A 15,211-nucleotide genomic window follows, 5' to 3' on the forward strand; every position below is an offset into this window, starting at 1 on the left:
ATAAAATTAATACAAATTTTTCTAATAACTAGTGATGGTTGAGTATCTTTTCATGTGCTTATTGGCCATTTGTATGTCTTCTTTGGAAAACTGTCTGTTCAAGTCCTTTGCCCATTTTTTAATTAGTTTTTTTGGTTCTGTTGTTGAGTTGTAGTTCCTTATATATTCTGAATATTAATCTCTTATGAGTATATGCTTTGCAAATATTTTCTTCAATTCTGTAGGATACCTTTTTGCCTTATGTCCTTTAATGCAAAGAAGTTTTTAATTTTCATGTAGTTCATCTATTTTTGCTTTTGTCACCTGTGCTTTTGGTGTCATATCCAAGAAATAATTGCCAAATCTAATGCCTTGAAACTTTTTGCCTATGTTTTCTTTTGAGACTTTTGTAGTTTGAATTCTCGTTTAGGTCTTTGATTCATTTCGAGTTTATTTTTGTACATGGTGTAACATAAGCATCCAACTTCCTTCTTTTGCATGTGGATATTTGGTTTTCCCAGCTCCATTTTTTTGAAGACTGTTCTTTTCCCATTGAAAGTCCATGGCACCCTTGTCATTTGACCATATATTTAAGGGTTTATTTCCAGGATATTTTATTCCATTGATCTCCATGCCTGTCTTTGTACCACACCATTTAGATTACTGTAGCTTTGTAATAAGTTTCGAAGTCATGAAGTATGAGACCTCCAACCTTGTTCTTTCTTGAGATTGTTTTGGCTATTCAGGGTCCCTTAAATTCCATAGGAATTTATGAATGTATTTTTCTATTTCATCAAAATACAGCATTTAGTTCTTGTTTGTTTGTTTGTTTGTTTGTTTTGAGGCAGGGTCACCCAGGCTGGAGTGCAGTGGCATGAACATGGCTTACTGCAACCTCTGCCTCACAGGCTCAAGTGATCTTTCCACCTCAGCCTCCTGAGTAGCTGGGACCATAGGCATGAACCACTGCACCTAGCTAATTTTTGTATTTTTTGTAGAGACAGGGTTTCGCCATGTTGCCCAGGTTGGTCTCAAACTCCTGAGCTCAAGCTATTTTGGCCTCCCAAAGTGCTGGGACTACAGGTGTGGGACTACAGGCCACTGTGCTGGCCAGCATTTAGTTTTTTTGCTTAAATATTTTAATGTTTAGGTTTTGATGAGATTGTATTAAATTTGTAGATTCTTCAGCTAGTGTTGACATCTTTCTTTTCTTTTTTTTTTGAGACGGAGTTTCGCTCCATCACCCAGGCTGGAGTGCAGTCGCGCCATCTCAGCTCACTGCAACCTCTACCTCCCGGATTCAAACAATTCTCCTGCCTCAGCCTCCCAAGTAGCTGGGATTACAGGCACCTGCCACCATGCCTGACTAATTTTTGTATATTTAATAGAGAAGCGGTTTCACTGTGTTGGCCAGGCTGGTCTTGAACTCCTGACCTCAAGTGATCCACCTGCCTCGAACTCCCAAAGTGCTGGGATTACAGGCATGAGCCACCATGCCCAGCCTAGTATTGATATCTTAACAATATTAAGTCTTCCAGTCCACGGACATGGTATGTCTTTTCATTTATTTGTGTCTTCTTGAATTTCTTCAGAAACACTTTGTGGTTTTTAGTGTACTAGTCTTTTGCCTTCTTGGTTAAGTTAATTCATAAGTATTTTATTCCTTCTGATGCTATTATAAATGGTATTGTTTCTTAGTTCTTTTTTGAATTATTCATTGTTATTGTATAGAAACACAACTGATTTTTGTTTGTTGATTTTGTATCCTTCATCTTTGTTGAATTCATTTATTATAAAAATTTGTGTGTGTGTGTGTAATCTTTAGAGTTTTCAGCATATAAGATTACATTATCTGCAAACAGAGGTAATTTTACTTCTTCTTTTCCAATTTGTACATCTTTTACTTTTTTTATTTCTTGCCTAATTTCTCTGGCCAGAACTTTTAGTAGTGTGTTAAATAGAAGTAGTGAAAGCAGGCATCCTTGTCCTGTTCCTCATCTTAGAGCAAAAGTTTGTCTGCCACCATTAAGAGTGATGTTTACTATGGGATTTTCACATATAACATATAACCTTTATTATGTTGAGGTAGTTTCCTTTTATTTCTAGTTTGTTGGGTGTGATTTTTTTTTTAATCACAGAAAGGTGTTGAATTTTGTCAGATGCTTTTTCATCATGTGGTTTTTTTCCCCCATTGATTCTGTTAACATGGATTGATTGATTTTTGTATGTGGAACTATCTTGTATTCCAGGAACAAACCCACTTGGTCATGATGCATAATCCTTTTAATATACTGTTGTATTCAGTTTATTAGTATTTTTTGAAGATTTTTGCATCAATATTCAGCAGATATTGGTCTGTAGTTTTTTCTTCTAGTGTCTTTGTCTGGCTTTGGTATTAGGGTAACACTTTCATAGGACGAAGTTGGAAGTATTTCTCCCTCTTCAATTTTTTGGGACAGTTTATGGAGGATTGGTGTTAATTTTTCTTTAAATGTTTGGTAGAATTCACTAGTGAAGCCTTCTGGTCCTGGGTTTTCTTGGTTGGGAGATTTTAATTACTGATTTCGTTTTCTTAGTTTTTAGTATATTCAGATTTTGTATTTCCCCATGATTCAGTCCTGGTAAATTGTTTTCTCTAGGAATATATCCATTTCAGTTAGGCTGCCTAGTGTGTTTGGATACAATTTCCTCTCTTGTATTCCTTTTTATTTCTGTAGAATCAGTAGTTATGTCCCATTTTCATTTTTAATTATAGTTTTTTGAGACTTCTTTTTTTCTTAGTCAATTTACCTAAAGGCTTTTGAATTGTTGATTTTTTTTTTTTGAGGAACCAATCAATTATTAGTTTCATTGATTTTTCTCTGTTATTTTTCTGTTCTCTATTTTATTTATCCCTGCTATAATCTTTATTATTTCCTTCTTTCTGTGAACTTTGGGGTTAGTTTGCTCTTTTCTTAGTTTCTTAAGGTATAAGTTTAGGTGGTTTATTTGAGGTCTTTTTTTTTTAATGGAATTGTTTACAGCTATAAATTTCCCTTTAAAACTGCTTTCACCACATCCTATAAATTATGATGTGTTATATTTTCATTTTCATTTGTCTTGAGATATTTTCTAATTTACTTTGGAATTTTTTTTTTTTTTGACCCACTTGTTGTTCAAGTGTGTGTTTCTTGATTTCCACGTTTTTGGAGATTCTTCACTTGTCTATTGATTTCTAGTTTTACTCCCTTGTGATTGGAAAATATACTCTGTATGATTTTAATCTTCTTAAATATATTAAGACTGGTTTCATGGCCTAACATACGATCTGTCTTGGAGAATGTTTCATGTTCACATTTCATTGAGAAAAATGTGTATTCTTCCATGGTGGAGTGTTTTGTATATGTCTTTTAGGTCCAGTCGGTTCCTAGTGTTATTCTAGCCATCTATTTCCTTACTGATCTTCTGTCTGGTTGTTGTATTCATCATTGATGGTGTGGTATTGAAGTCTCCAACTATTATTGAACACCTGTCTGTTTCTTTCTTCAGTTCTGTCAGTGTTTGCATCATGTATTTTGGGAATTTTGATGTTTGGTAAAACATGTTTCACCATTTGTAATTGTTCTATCTTTGGGATGATTTCATCCTTGTATCATTGTATAATGTCTTTCTTTGTATCTTGTAATGGTTTTTGACTTAAAGTCCATTTTGTCTTATATTAGCATAGCCACCCCTGCCCTCTTTTGCTACTATTTGCATGGAATATCTTTTACCATCTTTTCACAATAAACCTTTGTGTGTCCTTAAATCTAAAGTGAATTTCTTATAGACAACATATAGTTAAGTCCTGTTTTTTGTTTTGTTTTGTTCTTAATCCATTCTGCCAGTCTTTGTATTTTGATTGGGAGATTTAACCCATTTACATTGAAAGTAATTACTGATAGGAAAGGACTTACTGTTGCAATTTTATTTGTTTTCTGTGTCTTAATAGCCTTTTTGTCTCTTATTTCTTCCCTATTGCCTTCCTCTGGGTTTTTTTTTTTTTTTTTTTTTTTCTGGCAGTGATATGTTTTGATTGCCTTCTTAATTCCTTTTTGTTTATATTTTATAAATGTTTTCTTTGTAGTTACCATGAGGATTACATACAACACCCTAAAGTTATTACGATTTACCTTAAACTGATAGCAGCTTAATTTCAATTGCATATAAAACTCTACTGTTTATAGTTCTGCCTCTGAACTTTGTTATTGATGTCATAATGTATATCTTTTTATATTGTGTACCTATTAAAATAAATTTATATTTTTGTGCTTTTGTGTTTTAAATGCTTATAACATTTTTTACAAACCAGTTTTAAAATAATACAATTTTTTAATACTTTTTCGTGCATTTACCTTTATTGGAGAACATTATATTTTCATTTGGCTTCAAGTTCCTGTCTGGCATTCTTTCATTTCAACTTGAATGACTCTCTTTACCATTTCTTGTAGGGCAGATCTAGTAATGAACTCCCTTAGCTTTTATTTAGGAATGTCTTAATTTTTCCCTCATTTGTGTAAAATAGTTTTGCCAGATATAGAATTCTCAGTTGACAGGTGTTTTTATCCAGCACTTTAAATATATTAATATTATTACCTCTGGACTGCAAATTTCTGCTGAGAAATCCACTGATGATTTTATTGAGAATCTTTTGTATGTTATGAGTGTCTTTCCTCTGTTGGCTTTGAAGATTCTCTTTTTGTTTTTGACTTTCAAATAGTTTGTTTATAATGTGTCTCAGTATTGATCTTTTTGATCAATACTGGAATTCATATACCTTACATTTCTATATTCATATCTTTTTTTTTTAATTTGGAAAGTTTTTAGCCATTGTTTCTTCAAATAAGCTCTCTGCCCACTTATCTCTCTCTTTCGTTTCTGGAATTCCAAATTGTATGTATTACAATTGAGTGTTCAATAATTCCCTTAGTTTTATTAACTTTTCTTAAATCTTCTTTATTTTTGTTCTTCAGACTTGAAATTTCAAATGACTTATTTTCAGATTTGCTCATTCTTCTGAGTTTGCTGTTGAGTCAATTTTTTTGTTCCTATGGCTAGACTGTGTTTCACTTTTTTTTGGTATCCTTTTTCATCTTTTATTAAAAATTAGGTATTTGCAAAACAGCCATCTCTCCCAATCTTTGCAGACTGGCTCTCTGCAGGGAAAAATCTTCACCAATTAGTCTGGCATGAAGGCTTAAGGTCTTTTCAGGGGTTTTCTGGCATGCATCTCCCAGGGCCTGTGGATGTGCTTTTTCTCTCCAATTCCCCCATACACATGGCTGCTTTTAAATGTCTTAATTTCCCTCAGAGTGTCAACTCTGCTTCTTCTCAGGGCCTTGACATTCTATTGTATTCCTCTGTCCTTAATCTCTTTCCCCCAGGTACCCATGGGCCTACATTTCCTCCATGACTCTAACATGTTGGACACCTCTGTGGCCTTCATCCTAGTGTCACCATTTCCATTTGCTCTCGAGAGACAGACAGAAACCAGTTACTTGGGCAGCCCCCAGGCAAGCCAGAGGATAGCCAGCAGGTTCTATTCCTTTCTTTCCTTCTTTCTTTCTAGGATTAGGTGGTTCCTCCCAACCGCACCATGCTGTGTGGAGAAGGAGGTGGTACAAGGGCAAGCAGAAACACCATGGAATTTCCTACTGGCTTGAGGGTGGCTTTTTCTTGGTTGGATTTTCTCTTGGTCGCTGCAGATCTTAACTGGTTTCTGAGCTGCCTCAAAGCTATTTTGGTCAGTCTGTGTTGCTTATTGGATGTGTCTGTGGGGAAACAAGGGCCTGGAGGTGCCTATTCACCATCTCGCTGGTGCCACTCTTTCTCAGCTTCCTTTTACATTTATTTTTGTTTCGATTGAGTACATCCTCTAGTAATTGTTTTAGGTAAGATTTGTTGGAAGTAAACTTTGGAATTTGGAGTAGGAAAATGCTTTACTTTTTCCTTACCATTGAATGCCAGCCTGGCTGGTAGGGAATGCAATGTTTGCAATTATGTTCCTGCAGTACTGAAGTTATACTTTCAGTATCTTCTTGTGCTCAGTGTTGCTGATGGAAGCCTGTGCCCTTTTGAGTCTCATTTCTTTTAGGTAATTTGTTTATCTATCTGGACTTTTTGGAGATTTTTTTCTTTTATCATCTGTGTGATGGAATTTCAACATGATGTTTCTGGCATAGACTTTTTCTCATTATCTTGCATATATCTTGGAGTTTTTCCATCTAAAGACATCTGTCTTCAGCTCTATAGAAAACTTTGTTATTTTTTGTATTTTTATATTCATTCCTATTCATTCCCCCGCCCCCACCACCCCCCCCATAACTCCTATTTGGGTACATATTGTAGTTTCTGAGTCTGCCTTTTGAGTTTCTTAACTCTCTTTTCATACTCCCTACATTTCTGCTAGAATACTTCTGCTCCATTTAATTTTTCACTGATTCACTCTTCATCACTCTCTCTTCAACCACTGTGCTATTGAAATCATCTAATGAAAAGATTTTGTTTTTGTTTTTTATTTTAAATTCAGAGATTAAGTATGTACTTTCTAGAATCTCAAAATTTATCTTTTTATTTATAAAAAGATAGGACCATTTATAAAAAGAAGGACCATTCTCTGACATCTCATTTAATTAACTTATCCTAGATACTTATTCAGTTTCGTACTTTGATTCTGTTTCCCTAGACTTTGTACTTCCATTGGTTGACTTTGATGAGTTTCAAACTCAGAGCCTTGTGGCTTGCCTTTAGTGAATAGGTGCTTGTGCATCATTTTATTTTAGATTTACACTTACCTTGTAAATCTGTGAATACTGCCCTTAGAGGAGGCTCCAATCTAGGGATTAGAGAGAGGGCAGTCAGAATGTGTTGCCTAAACTGTGTGCCAGTAACTCTTTTCATGGGTATGGGGGCTCTGTGTCCCTCTTGTCATGGCCACTTGGGGCACTGCCCTGCCTCTCTGACCCCAACACTCTCGCTGCATCTGCTTGGAGCCAGGCCAGGTGGCCACGTCTCATTCTTGGCACAAACCAAGCAGGCAGGGGAAAGGTCAACCCTCCTTGAAGCTCCTGCAGAAGTCTCTGCAGCAAATGCCCTTTCAGCTGTTCCAGGCTCCCTTCTGCTCCCATTATCCCCAGGACTACCTCTGCCTTTTGCAACAGGCCTTTCCTCTGTCGTTTTCAGTTATGAATTCTCTTGTCAACCCAGTTTATCACTTTCCATTGTTCAGGGATTCCTTTTCATTTCTGTTACAGTATAGATACCTCTTCTTGTTTTCCAGCACTCTTGTACATTTTAAAAACGATCTCCTCAATGCTAGAATGAATCCTGTGATGCCGGATTAGAGTTGGAAATAAGCATGAACTCACATTCATTGTAATATGTATGTAGATAGATATTTATGGCATGTGTAGATACATGGATAGTTACTGTATTCTTGAGGTTAAAAGCCAGCGCTCATATTTATTCTGTTGCTGAAATGGTTCTGGCTCAGATGGCTCCTGCTTCCTGACATGCCCCACCCGCTCTTGGGCACTCCCTTACTTTTTGGCATTGTCAAATACTCCAGGTACACACCTTGTATTTTCCTTGCCCTGGCCCTACAATGAGCCATTTTCCTAAGGAAGCTGGCTCCTTTTATTGAAGAACTGAATTTAGAAAACAAGATCTGGGCAGTGGGTGTACTTGTTGCTCCTGGGATGCCACCACTTCTAGTTCCTCTCAGTGCACTGAACTAGGAAATATATGTATGTATATATGCCAAGCTGTGTATGTACACATATCCACAGATAAGATCCCTTAATACATTATTAGAGTGTGGGACTTTAAAAGAGAAGTAGGATCTTTGCATAGCCTCAAAGTATCTCCTTTAAATATGTGTGGATTGTCTGGTTGTTTTAACGTATGTCCTCAAATCTTGGATATACTGCCTTAGAGGAGCTAAAGCTTAACTCCTTCCCCTTGAGTGTGGGTAAGACCTAACGACTCATTTCTAACTGAGAGTATAGGAAGCAAAAAAATAGTGTTTGCAGTGGAGAAACCTGGCAGATGGCACCTCAGCAGTGACCTGGGTCAGCAGCATTGGTGTCAAGTCTCGCTGCTATCACCCCGTGACAGGGTGCACAGTGGAGGCACCTCACCTCACTGGTCTTCTACCTCAAAATGCACAATCTCAGTTTAACCATAAGGAAGCCTCAGAGAAACCCAAATTGAGGGACATCCCATAAAATAGCTGACTTGTATTCTTCTACAGTGAGACTCAGGAGCTGTGGCTAAATGCAATGGCAATCCTGATTTATTTCCTGAAACATAAAAAAGGACATTAGTGAGAAAACTGGGGACATATGAATACATTCTATAGTTTAGTTATTAGTGTTGTACCAGTGTTCAATTTTTAGCTTGGTGACTGTGTTAGCCCATTTGTGTTGCTCTAAAGGAATACTTGAGACTGGGTAATTTATAAAGAAAAGAGGTTTATTTGGCTTATAGTGCTGCAGGCTGAACAGGAAGCATGGTGCCAGCATCTGCTTCTGGTGAGGGCTTTAGGAAGCTTCCAATTATGGTGGAAGCTGAAGGGGAGCCAATGTGTCACATGGTGAGAGACGAAGCGAGAGGGAGGGAGGAGGTGCTAGACTCTTAATCAGCTCTCATGTGAACTCAGAGCAAGAACTCACTCATTACCATGAGGAGGGCACCCAGCCATTCATGAAGGATCCACCCCCATGACCCAAACACCTCCCACCAGGCCCCACCTCCAACACTGGAGATCACATTTCAACATGAGATTTGGAAGGGATAAATATCCAAACCAGATCGTTCTTTCCCTGGCCTACCAAATATCTTGTTCTTCTCCCATTACAAAATACAATCATCCCTTTCCAGTAGTCCCCAAAAGTCTCAACTCATTCCAGCACCAACTCAATCAAAAGTCCAATGTCTCATCTGAAACCCAATGCACACTTCTTCCACTTATGAGTGATTTACTCCCAAGATGCAATGGTAGTATAAGCATTAGGTAAACATTCTTATTCCAAAAGGCAGAAATCAGCTGAAAGAAAGGAGCAACAGGCCCCAAGCAAGTCTGAAGCTCAGCAGACAGGCATTACATTTTAAAGCTCCATAATGATCTCCCTTGACTCCATGTCCTGTGTTCAGGGCACACTGGTGTGAGAGGTGGGCTCTCAAGGCCTCTGGACTTCTCTACCCCTATGGTTTTCCAGGGTGCAGCCCCTGTGGCTGCTCTCATAGAAGGAGTTGAGTGCCTGCAGCTTTTCCAGGCACATGGTACAAGCTGGCTGGTGGCTCTACTATTCTAGGGTATGGAGGGTGGTGGCCTCCTTCCTAAGCTCCACTAGGCATTGGCCCAGTGGGGGCTTTGTGTGGCCTCTAACCCCACATTTCCCCTTGATACTGCCCTAGTAGGCTTTCTCTGTGGGGGCTCTGCCCCAGTGGCAGGCTTCTATCTGGGCACCCAGGCTTTCACATACATCCTGTGAAATCTAGGTGGAAGCAGCCAAACCTCCTTCACTCTTGCATTCTATGCGCTGACAGACTTTACACCACTGGGAGCCACCAAGATGTAAGGCTTGCATCCTCTGAAGCAGCAGCCAAAGCTGTATTTGATGTTCTTTGAGCCATGGCTGGAGCTCAAACAGCCAGGGATGTTGGGAGCAGTGTCCCAAGGCTGTGTAGGGAAGCAGTGCCCTGGCCCCAAAACATTCTTTCCTCCTAAGCCACTGGACCTGTGATGGGAGGGGCTGCCTCAAAAATCTGAAATGCCTTCAAGGCTTTTTTCCCATTGTGTTGACTATCAGCACTGGTTCCCTTTTCTCTCTAGCAAGTGGTTGCTCTTTAGGCCCCTTTGATTCCTTCTCTACCACAGGGCCAGGCTGCAAATTTTTCAAAAATGTATGCTCTGCTTTTCTTTTAAATATAAGTTTCAACTTTTAGTCATTCATTTGCCCCCACATCTGTTTGTAGGTTGTTAGAAGCAGCCACACCACATCTTGAGAAATTTGCTCCGTAGAAATTTCTCCTGCCTGATACCCCAAGACAGCACTCCTAAGTTCAACCTTCCACAAATCCCTAGAGCCTGGGCACAGTGCAGCCAAGTTCCATGCTAAGGTGTAACAAGGGTGATCTTTTCCCTAGTTCCCAATAACTTTCTCATTTCCACCTGAGACCTCATCAGCCTGGCCTTCTCTGTCTATATCTCTATCAGCATTTTGGCCAAAACCATTTAACAAGTCTGTAAGAAGTTCCAAACTTTCCCTCATCTTCCTGTCTTCTTCTGAGCCCTCCAAACTCTACAGGCTGTACAAGAATCATAGTGGTGGCATCTGCTTCTGGGGAGGCCTCAGGAAGCTTCCATTTATGGTGGAGGCTAAGGGGAGCAGGCATCACATGGCAAGAGAGGGAGCAGGAGAAAGGAAGGAGGTGCTAGACTCTTAAACAGTTAGCTGTCACGTGAACTCAGAGTGAGAACTCACTCATTACTACGAGAAGGGCACCAAGCCATTCATGAGAGATCTGCCCCCATGACCCAGACACCTCCCATCAGATCCCACCTCCAATACTGGGGATCACACTTCCACATGAGATTTGGAGGAGACACACGTCCAAACCATATGCGTGACTGTCTCAGGTTATATAAGTATTATCAGGAGAGGTTGGGTGCAGGGTATGTAGGAGCTCTCTCTGTTGACTTTGAAACTTTTCTGAAGTCTAAAATTATTCCCAAATAAAATGTTAAAGGATTGTCTTACCCCAATCTGGAAAGGAGAAGGATAGCAAAACAGATGTTCCATCTTCCATCTTAATCCAGTAAGTGTATTTTGTTATTAGAAAAAAATATAGAAAGTAATGACAAATTATGTGAGTGAGCTAAATGTCCTTCTGAAGGGACGAGTCATTGGATAGGTCAGGATCCTGGCAGGAGAGAGGTGACATACAGCTGGGCAGTGAGCGGAGTTTCAGGAAGGATTAATTAAGGAAACCAAGAAGAGGCAGCGAAGCAACCCAGGACTCACACCCACAGGGAGTAAGTATCACTCCAGTTCTCAAGGGGCAGAGGGAAGAAAGGCGGTTTCCAGATCCTGGCGGGTGGGGTTGGGGCTGTGCGTGTAGCTGTAGGTGAAGGCTGACCCACCGGAGCTGTGGGTTTGGGTGGAAGATTACAGCCCCTGCTCCATAGGAAGGGTGCAGGGGTCATACACCCCAAACTCACTCACTGTTGGGCCTCCAGTGTCCTCCCAATGGCTCCCCATTGGCCAGAACCAACCAGAAGTGAAAGGGCAAGGGGGGTGTGTTGAGCTTGCTGATGCCATCCTCACAGGGCAGCCTCACAGGCCCAGAGCTGGTGGAGGGGAGAGCAGGCCCGAGGTGTGCATGGAGAATACCTGGCACTGGCGTCCCAAGTCAGTGAAAGCAGGCTGTTTTACGTAGACAGTAAGGAAAGACTTAGAAAATCTAGAACGGAGACAGGATCCTGTGAGATTTTTCGTAGAAGCCTGGAATTGTCAGATTCAAAGAAGTTTTTTAAAAAAATCAATGAAATCTTAAGTGCACATTGAGGAAGGGCCTCAGTGAAACCCTTCTGTTGAGGAAAATCTGAGTTGCTCTCTGTAGATGCTCCTGCCTCCCACTGGTTTTCTCTTTGAACTCTTCATCCCTATTCAGACTGGCCCCATGCCTGCAGCTATTTCCCCTGATATCTCTAGGACCTCCATTCCAGGGCAGAAAAATATCCCTACCTGATGGAGACCTGCTCCCCCGAGAGCCCCCTCGTGGGTGGTGACAAACACTCCTTCCTTGATCAAACCCAAGTTAGGCTCCTCTGAGCTGTCTTCTCCACTTGCCTTCTGGCTCTGTTCTGGAGAAGAGCCCTGCTAAGCCGGTTTACTGGAAATCCCCTACCCTGATATCCAGCCAGGCTCCTCCTCTCCACTCTTGGTATCTGATCATGGTGCTCCCGCCATCCTTGATACCCAGCTGAATTCACTTAGTAATTTCCATTGGCTCCCTTGCCCTGCGCATTGGCTTTTCACCCTCAGTTAATCCCTGTAGTGTTCAGCGTTGATTTCGCTCTTTCTCCCTCATGGCAATAGTCTTGGAGGAGGTCCTCTGCTGTTTTAGACAAGCGTCAGGATTGTTTCTCTTAGGCAGTGGTCTGTGTTCCTCCACCCAAACCCACAGCTCCCGTGGCTCCTGTTGGCCTGGCTGGCATGCTGCTTCATGTCTGTCCCATCTCGCCTCCTTCCCTCCTCATCACCAGCTTGGTCAGTCCTGGGAAACATAGTGTTCAGTGGTCTTTCCTATACTAAATCCCACCACCATCCTGGAAGGTTTCAGCATCCACAGGGATGACTCATCCACAACCCAAGCCTCCAAGTTTTTGGACAGCTCAGCTCTGGTGAGTGCCACTTTCAGTCCACTTTAGCCACCCTGGCCCAGAAATACTCTGGACACTCTGAAATCTTAATCCCTTTACACCCTACCTCTTGCCATACTTCTTCCCCTCCCATGTCTCTCTCTCCCACCTCTGTGGATGTCTGAGCTCCTCAGCCTCCTGCCCTCACCGCTTTACCTCTTGGTCTCACTTCCTGCTTTGTGCAGCCTTCGCTCAGTGATGTGCTCCTGGATGCCAGTGATGGACTCAGGCTCACATGCACAGCAAGGGCCAGGCTGCCATGTGGGCTGTACAGGTTATAGATGTGTACCTTTATTTTAACTGTTTTATAGATGATAAAAAATATTTTGAGAAAGGAGTGTCTTTTCTGACTCATACTCAGAAATCATATGGGCCAGCACAACTCCCTTCCTTATCTGGTAAGATCAGCACCCAGGTTGGAGCTGGTTGATTAATAGAAAACATGAGTTGAAGCAGCAGACAGGCACACTTAGGTCTCAGTGAACTCACAGTGCAGCTGCAGAGCAGAAGAGGGGTGAGTCATTGGCCACTCGTGCTCAGCACGCCCTGGGCTCCACTGCGTCTCTACCCTGCTTCCTTCCCTTACTGTTCAAACAGGGACACCTGCGGTGGGTGTCATATCTACTCAATAAGAGTGGACTGAGGCCTAACCACAGTCAGGTGCCGCATCCCAGACGTCAGTCGTGCTGAAGACAAAAAGGCTCCCCTTCTCTGTGAAAAGAAAATGAATTATCAAGTGTGTTAGCAGTAGGCGCATTTTTATATTTTTCTCCGTGGAGTTCAGGAACTTAATGAACTGAGTTTAAGGAATCTAGGAAAATATATTTGCTTTGAAAACTTTTCTGATTTATGTCTTGAATTTTGTTGGTAAGTGTTATGCTGTTAGGAGCCAAAAACCATTTTTAAAGGAGAAAGTCGTATTTATGATCTCAGTTTTTTATCCTAAGAGAAGAGAGACTTATATGTGTTCCTTAAATGGGATGATTTTGCCAAGGTGACATTGAGCAGATTGGTGGTCATTGGAGATAAGGCTAGCTTCAGGGTAGAGGAGGGTGTTGTAGGTGGCAGGGAGACCTGGCCAAAGACTGGGCTTCACAGTAGGAGGCCTTGACTGAGGTCTGCACATGAGTTTGAGAGCTAGAAATGGCCTTCAAATTGCTGGTAACATGAATGCCTATGTGTGTGCATGCATGTGTACCTCTATGCATTGTGTGTGGCTATTTGTGCCTGTGTGTACCGCTGTGTGTGTGCAGGTGTGTGCAGTCATATACTAGCATGGTCATGGAGGACTGATCCATGACCCCCATCCAGTTCTCAAAGGGGTCTGTGCCCTAACGTTTCTCCCCACTCCCCATATAAGAAGGCCAGGTCACTGTTTGGAAAGCTGAGCAGAGGAATTTTTTCTGATGCTGATGAAATGGTATTTGTTGATTTCTCCCCTGAGAGACTGCCTTTCCCAGGAAGGGTTGAGTTGGCTTTGGGCCTAGCCAGTCCTACCTTTGTCCTTTTCTCTTCATTCTAGGCCAACATTGGACAAATCGATGACCCCCAGGAGCAGCACAGAGTCATCAGCAGCAACCTGGCCCTCATCCAGGTGAGTCTTCACCTTGTCCGACCCTCCCTTCTGAATCTGCAGCCAGGCTTGCCCAGGTGGGAAGGATGAAGGCTAAGCGAGCTCTTGTCCCTGCACTCTGGCCTGAACTTTGAGAACAGATAGCTACCTGTCCCTCCCACATCCAATAGACCACATTCATGCAGCTTCTGGAGGCTCAGCCCACCTGAAGCAGATCCAGGGTCGTCCCTCCAGCTTCCCCACTCCCTCGTTTCCAAGCCCCACTTCTTGAAAGACTCACCTGTACCTGCTCCTTCTCTGTCTCATGGACTGCACAGTGCCAACAGGCTTCTCTTGCCTCTAATTGTGCTTCCCAGGCCACAGGTGTTCCCCTAACTGAGGCAACCTGTAATTGCCTCTTACATGTGATCTTACTTTTTCTGGGCATCTGTAGATCCTTCCTGCCTGGAAATCCTCCCTTGGCTCTGCTCCTGCCTCTCTGCCTGCTCCTTCTCAGCCTGCAAGAGACATCTTAACCCCTTAGCTGCTTCATGCTCCTCTCACTCACACATCCTTCTCCTTCTCCCAGGTCCCAGTTCCACTAAGCTCTTATCCTGGGATCTTGCCACAGAGTGTCACTAAGTTAGGAGGCCCAAGGCAGGGGGAGATGAGGAAGAGATTGGCTCAGAGGCAAGAGGAGAGGCTGGGCCTGGACATAGACAGGAGGTAGCTTTATCCTAGAACCTTCTGGGCCTTTCTGGGTGGGGGTGGTCTGTGACAGCACTGAGAATATGGACCCTGAGATCAGATCAGCCCATTGTCTATCCACTGGATAGCCTTGAGCAGGGCTGACTCCCCCGTCCATCACATTAGAATGATACCTACTTTATCCCTCACCTGGGTTCCAGAACCAGTACATCTAACTGTACGGGGCATCTCCATTTGCCTGTCCCAGAGGCACCCCCAAAACAGCCAAGTCTGGCCTCATTATCTTCTCTGCCCATACTCACCTCTGCTAAAGTCCCCAACTCAGTCTAGTGTGATGGTTGAAAGCTCACTTTGGGAATCAGCCCACTGAGGGGCCTCAGCAAGTCACTTCACCTTACCTGTGCAGGGTTGTTGTGAAGTTGTCACCATGTTGGAGTGTGGCATCTGGCTGGCACCTGGACATCACCCTGTCCTGTCAGCTGTGCCTTGTGGATGGTCCTTCCCAGTAACCACACCAGAAACCAAGT

At 42.1% G+C, this 15,211-nt stretch overlaps 1 protein-coding gene across 3 annotated transcripts in view; it reads left to right on the forward strand.

Annotated features, from left to right (window-relative positions):
• The window catches only part of SLC41A3 (solute carrier family 41 member 3), an 83,899-nt gene that overhangs the window by 42,036 nt on the left and 26,652 nt on the right, over positions 1–15,211 (forward strand). For all 3 annotated transcript variants that reach the window (XM_054551335.2, XM_054551336.2, XM_054551337.2), the window contains one exon: positions 13,947–14,018. In XM_054551335.2, coding sequence (XP_054407310.1) covers positions 13,947–14,018 — 72 coding nt within the window. The remainder of the gene's footprint in view (positions 1–13,946; positions 14,019–15,211) is intronic.

This window comes from Pongo abelii, chromosome 2, assembly GCF_028885655.2.
Source record: "Pongo abelii isolate AG06213 chromosome 2, NHGRI_mPonAbe1-v2.0_pri, whole genome shotgun sequence".
NCBI lineage: Eukaryota > Metazoa > Chordata > Mammalia > Primates > Hominidae > Pongo > Pongo abelii.